General features: G+C 36.7%; 1 protein-coding gene across 1 annotated transcript; it reads right to left on the bottom strand.

Annotated features, from left to right (window-relative positions):
* Positions 1-531: 531 nt before the first annotated feature.
* Positions 532-2,137, bottom strand: LOC142339914 (uncharacterized). Its single transcript, XM_075390274.1, has one exon. It carries the CDS (start codon positions 1,992-1,994, stop codon positions 594-596), a length of 1,401 nt encoding a protein of 466 aa, XP_075246389.1. The 5' UTR covers positions 1,995-2,137; the 3' UTR covers positions 532-593.
* Positions 2,138-6,648: the final 4,511 nt, after the last annotated feature.

The raw sequence follows: 6,648 nt of genomic DNA on the forward strand, positions 1-6,648 counted from the left end.
TTTTTCTCATTCTCGTAGAATTTTGTTTTTAGAGAACCGATTTGGATTAGATTCTCATCCGATGGATTGTTTCGGAAAAAAAAACTGAATGAAACACTTAAAAACTGTTTTCGGCCAAACAGTCGCTTGGTTTGGGACATAACTTAATTTTGAAACAAAAGTTATTTTTAACAATTTAACAATCTCCCATTGAATCAAACTGAACTAACGTGTGTTTGCTAAGTTAAAACATTCAGTCTTATCTTGCAGTTTGCCTCAGTTGAATGAAATATATGCCTTTTTATTTTTCAAAAAGATTAGTTGCATTTAGTCACTCTATTAAATTGGACTGAATCGTCGATAATCTTAGTTGGCGTTTTGAGCTATGAAAAGTGTGAAACTTGGACCAAAATTTATGTCGCAGCAGCCTTGACAAGACATTACCACTTTTGTCAGCGCTTTCTCGGCATCATCGAACGGCTGGATGTATACGCTCGTGAGTTTTATTGATATCGATGACAACCGTGGCAATATCCACTCAATCAGTAAAAATTATTGAGAGTTAAGTTTAATTAAAGATGTTCACTTTTGGATCTAACGACAACTTTATAAAGCTATTCTTTATCAGGCTGCGTAGCTTCCGTAGACTTTTCAGACTTGTTGGCCGCGTTGTTTTCTCTAGCAAAGTTAATTATTTCGCTTCTGTTAATCACAAAATCCTTTTCGATTAAATGATGCGGAACTTGTTCAATTTCGCAGAGTAGTTTTTCCCGAGCTGGGGGCCGTCTGGTGGCTCTTTCCTTCGGAAGTGGTCTGGGAATGAATTCAGAGTCGTAAGTCGTGAATCTTCCACTGAAAGGGTTCATCGGCTGTCGTCTACTGGCATTGGGCACGATAGCTCTCGCTACTTTTCCGAGGTTGTAGTTGCATCCATGTCTTGTATAGTTATCTTGTTTTAAAAGTTCTGGTGACTCCGGGTTTGTGAATACACGGCCAGTTGTAGTTTCATAGAAACTGTTAGAGCGCTGAAGTTTAGTTACGTCAGCGGACTTGGACGCGTCACGTTCGGCTTTGAACGCCGACTTGATGTTAACACCTGGTGGTAGACCGAGGTAGTTTTGATGGTATGTTGACGTTGTTTTGCCCCGAATCGCCGACTCAATAGTCCGGTCCCCAAATTCGGGCAACTGAGGAACCATTAGACCTAGAGGTTGACTTTTGGGCAATTGGTAGATCATGAAGGACCTTAAAGGATGCGGGTTGTTACGTCGGTGGCCGCTGCCGGATCCGGATCGAATTGGGGCTGTTCTTGCCGGCTCTTTCTCGTAAAATTGGGTACTGTATGTTGAAGTGTAGTGCTTCCGCAACTCACTTAATTCGTCAGAAGCACTCGGGTATGCAGAACGCGGTCGCACAATACTAACCGCAGTCATTGGTCGGGAGAATTGACGGTCGTATGTTGTCTCGTAGGCATTCAAAAGAGCAGAATGATCACGTCTTAAAATTGTATCACTCGAACGACTAGCAGATTGTGCTCGGTTAGAGCCGAGAGGTGTCTTCACTCGAGATGAAATCGGGCGATTGTCGCCAGTCGGAGGCAATTTGACTACTTCATTTTCTGGCTCACCGCCCCATGAAGTAACTTGGACGTCATTTAACAGAGAAGCGCAAATTTCTAAGCACTTTCGCTGGTCTTCGATTTTTGATAGCTTGTCAAAGTAACTAAGTATATTTCTGGCATTAATTGCGTTTAAATCTCGTCTTTCGCCGTGTTCAAGAACAAGTTTTCCTTCGAGGTAAGTTTTGAGGAGTCCCAAATGACTGTCATCGCAACTTGACAGGACTTCAAAGAATTGGGATTCTAATAGGTCCAGAACGTCTCCAGCTTGCTCTGTTGTTTGAAGGACATTAAATTCTTGATTCCGTGTAACAATATCGGATAAAAGTTGCTTTCCCGATGACGTAAGAGGGTTTAACATTTCCCGATTCGTATTCGGGTCTTCAGTGGACAACATTACGAATATTAATATTTTGTAACTTAACTTTTGACCATTTAAGAGCAGTGTTACAAAGTAATCAGCATTCAAAATGTGTGCGTTTCAAATGTAAGCTCAGCAACAAGGCTTAAAGCTTTTGTAACAATTTTAAAATTGTGCTAGTAAATCATTCAAGAGCTTAAAAACTAACGTGTTTTGTATTCTCGTTATAGTATACTACAATTGTCATTTTATTTTTTGGCCACGCAACTTTGGTTCGACGAAAACACGTTGTTTTGTTGTCATAAAATCAGTAATTAATTCATGCATTAAGAAGCAATAATAATAGTACTTCAGAAATCAAGCAGTTATGAAAAATGTCTCGAAAGTGGTTTGAGTGCTATATTAACAGTTACAGTGTTTTGTAGTTCAGATAAAGGATCCTCCCTTGCAAAAAGCATGGTGATATGTCTTAAGGAACTTAAAAAAGGCAGTCAAAACTAATGATTATTCAATCATTATCAAAAACTTAAAAACCGCAAAATGTGTACATTAGTTAACAAAAACTTATTAGTTAACCGCGTGAGTTTTTCAAACCAAAAGCTGGCAAGATTTGGTAAAGAGTTCCTTGCAAACACGCAACTATATCTCATCTACATTTGGCATTAAAAGGAGATTGCATTACTCAGAACCAATAAGAGCAGCTTACAAGACAAATCATTTGACATGCAAGTTCTCATAAGACCAACATTTGATTAGAACATTCTTACAAGTTAGCTTTTTTGCACGAAAATTGCAGGATCAAATAAAATAAACATCCTGCTCACGGCTTCCAATGCTTTGTTGCCACCACCCTACATACTTGAATTTTTGGCAATATACTGCCGCAGCTAGTTTACTTATCATATGAAGAAACAAAAAAAATTTCCAGTGCACCCAATGGAAACTGAAAAGCTTGCACCAGAGAAAACTTTTATAAAAGTTATTTATGTAAAAACAAAGGTAATCATTTTAGAAGACAACTGCAGAGAATTTGATTTTAGAAAATATTGTGAAATTGTTGTTCACAATTCATGAAACCGATTTCTCACTGTAATCTATGATGACAGTCACTTCAATCACCGCATTGGGCTTTTGCTGACTCTGCTTGTTCTGATTCTCTTACGTGCTCTTCTTGATTTGCCTTGTGGAGAGAGATGAGGTTGAAAATGTAAGATATTAAATGTCAATTATAGATCTATTAAAAATATTGTCACTTAGTTCGTTTAAGGAGACAAGAAGTAAAACGTGAATTAAAAAGAATTTTAAAAAAACTGCGGACTGGTTGGGAATTGAACCACTGCGCCAAATATGTGCAGATCAACTGACAAGTGCCCTAAAAGTCGGTGTAACCACTGTAGAAATGTGCAGTTGACAAGGTAAGTCTGTATTTCTCTCATAAATTAAAAGAATAAGATTGCCGAGACCTTAGAAACGAGAATGTAGAGATTTAGTTATTTAGTTATGTAGTTAGTTAGCTAATTTGAAATAGCTAAAAGAAACAATAACTAAAAATAAAAGCAAACTAACCATAAAAAGTAAAACTTTCAAGGAAAAAGTCATGAAAAGTCAAACGATGTACCAGAGAAAACTTCGAATTTGGACCCTCAAATAGCGGTACATATTAAATAGCAGCCAAGTTTGAGGCATCATTTGAGGCACCAGTAAAATATGTGGCCATTTTTGATGGTAAACAGCTGAACTTTTGAAGTTGACAACAAAAGGTTTCAAAATAAAAGTGTTTGTTTTTCCCCAAAAAGTAGAAAAAGGATTTAAAACGAATACGTTATATCGGATTTGCTGAAACTTGCACGATCAAATACGTAGCTGAACATGGCAAGATAGAGGCTCATATGAGAGAACAAGGCGAAAACGAGAGCCAAGCAATTTCTGATTATATTCATTTTTGACCAAGTAAAAAAAGCATTGAATGAGTACTCAACTGATCATTACACATTATTGTCTACATCATCAGCTCGAGAGAATTTTTTTTGCCAAAAACAGCCTGATGTTGGTCAAAATTGCGCTTAAAGTGCCAAGGACAATGTATCAAAAAATTTGTTTGCTGATTAAAAAACTTCAAATAAAAAATTAGAGAAAATTACATAGGTATCAATTGATTTTTCTCCGGTTCTAAACCTAGACAGGACTACATATTAAAACATAACGCTTTACATTAGATATTAACAGAAAAAGAATTGAAAAAACTTTTTTGTTATAGAATTTATTAGACAAAATTGAAATTAATGTTAGCAGGTCCGTAAAAGCTATCTCAATGTAACTTATTTAGAAACTGTTACAAATTATTTTTTCAATGCATATTTGTTCGTGATAACTGGTGTACGTGCAATCGTTCCACAGAAAATCTGTTTGCAACTTTACTTTGGACAGACCAAGAAAAAGTGGAAAACAGCCAAATCTCTCAAAAAAATTTTAACGGAGTTGCGAGTATTAGACGTTGCCACAAAGCATTACAAAAAGTGAATTCAAAACAACCATTTTTGGTCTACATTTTGTTTGTTTTAATTAATTGTGAATTTTCGCATTGACTGAAACGTGGCAATTATTGTTGTTGTTAATGAGAACATACACAGAAACAAGCAGAACTTTCATTGACGAAAGAGAAATCATTGAGGAAACAGTAAAAAAAACCGGTTATGCCCGAAGAACACACAATAAATTCACCAAAAAAGAAAAGCTAACAGCAAAAAGGAATGAATGGGGAGCAGATAAAAAGATAAGGTACACTGGACAATAATGACAAAAAGGCGGAGAGATAGAGAGGAAACAGAGAGAGCAGTAAGCAATAGCAGAAAGTGATTAAAATGAGAAAAAAACGAAAAGGAGAAAGACTAGAAAAACAGACAAACAGCAAAAACAAGAGAAAAACAGAAAAGAGCTATAGAAAGAGGTACAGGAAGAGTGAAAACGAGAACGAGTGGGAAAAAGAGAGAAAGAGAGGATAGAGAGAGAGAGAAAGAGAGAGAGAGAGAGAGAGAGAGAGAGAGAGAGAGGGAGAGAGAGAGAGAGAGAGAGAGAGAGAGAGAGAGAGAGAGAGAGAGAGAGAGAGAGAGAGAGAGAGAGAGACAAAGACGCTGGGCGAGGAGAGGAAGGCAAAGAAAGACAGCAGTTCGAGAGAGAGCAGACAAAAGAAAAAAACAGATGTAAGGAGATATAGGAAAAAATAAGGGAGGAAAGAAAATAAGAGAGAGAGAGAGAGCGCGAAACAAAAGAATTTTTTTGAGCAACAGTGGGCGAAAGTGTGTGAGAGAGAGAGAGAAAGAGAGAGAGAGAGAGAGAGAGAGAAAGAGAGAGAGAGAGAGCATTATTAAAGCAAAAGATATTGCGAATGCAAGAGAGCAAATGGATTTATGAACAGTCAGACAGAAACACAGAAACCAAAAAAGGGAATCAGGGCGAAAGCGAAAACATAAATAAGTGCTGGAAGAAATGTGTGCGGAAGAAAGTGGGTCAAAGGGAATGAAGAGAAAAAAAGGGATTAAGAAGAAGCAAAAAATCATGGAAAAAATCAGAAACAGTTACTGAAGGTGCAAAAAACACAAAAATTTAAAGCACAGAAACTGTAAGAACATTGAGAAACAATTGTACAAAAATCAATAAAACAGAGTTTAAAGAAAAACATCGCTAGAAAAACAAAGAAGGTGATGAAACAGAAGAGAAGAAAGAGAAAAGAGACAGAAAATAAATGTAAGAGAGCGAAAAAAAAGCGAGAAAAGCGAGGCGGGGCGGTGCTCGTGAAAAAAAAAACCGCTGAAAAAACTTGCCCGGATGCTTCCAAGACGAAGTCAATGAACAATGTGTTCTTCTGATTGAGCCAATGCTACAAGAAAAAAATTGGCAGTCAAAGCAACAAAACTACGAGTAAGGCGATGAAGATTTCGCTAACTTAAACCTTGGAAGCTAAAAACCACATTTAAATCTTAGAAACAAAACAAATATTAAGCGCAATCGGATGTTAAAATAATGCGTAGAATATTGACAGTCACAGCCACAGAGCTGAGATGATACTGGCTAGTTCCATCAATGGAGGTTTTTTCGAAAATAGGAAAAAAATATATGCCTATAACGTTTCCGATGCGATAATAATGTGTCACGCCCCTATTTCGTCCCTCATAGTTACGTGGTGATTTTCCTTAAAATATCCATAATTAAGTGCTTTATATTAATTAATATTCATTTAGTTTCAAGGCCATATATAGCCAGTATTTCCATCTAGGCCTGTAACCTCTAATTTGTTTATGTTTATGAAAAACAACCGGAGAGTGACAGTTTTAATAGCAAACATATCAAGTGCCTAAAAGCCTCAATATTTACTTTTTTGAGTTTCTTGAAGATAAATTCACATAATCAGTAATTAACTTTGTGAGAGATTATATACTTGGTGAAGTAATTATTCTGATAAAGTAGGTGCTAATACGGAACTTGTATATGTACTTAACAAACATCAAGAGACGTACAAAAGCCGGAAATTGCCCAACTTGAAAATCAGTAAATATTTGCGAAGGACCAATACAAGGCACAGTCCTGCGGAACCCACTATCAGCAGAACACCGGAGAAATAGCCTGACTATCAGTTGCTAATAAAACACAGCAAAAACTCAAACTTCTTATTCTATCATTGAGAACTTTGGTT

Source organism: Convolutriloba macropyga, chromosome 5 (genome assembly GCF_964194025.1).
Source record: "Convolutriloba macropyga chromosome 5, txConMacr16.3, whole genome shotgun sequence".
NCBI lineage: Eukaryota > Metazoa > Xenacoelomorpha > Acoela > Convolutidae > Convolutriloba > Convolutriloba macropyga.

What these genes read in the sequence shown, in the direction of transcription:
- LOC142339914 (XM_075390274.1), bottom strand. Translation starts at nt 1,994, where the DNA reads ATGTTGTCCACTGAAGACCCGAATACGAATCGGGAAATGTTAAACCCT.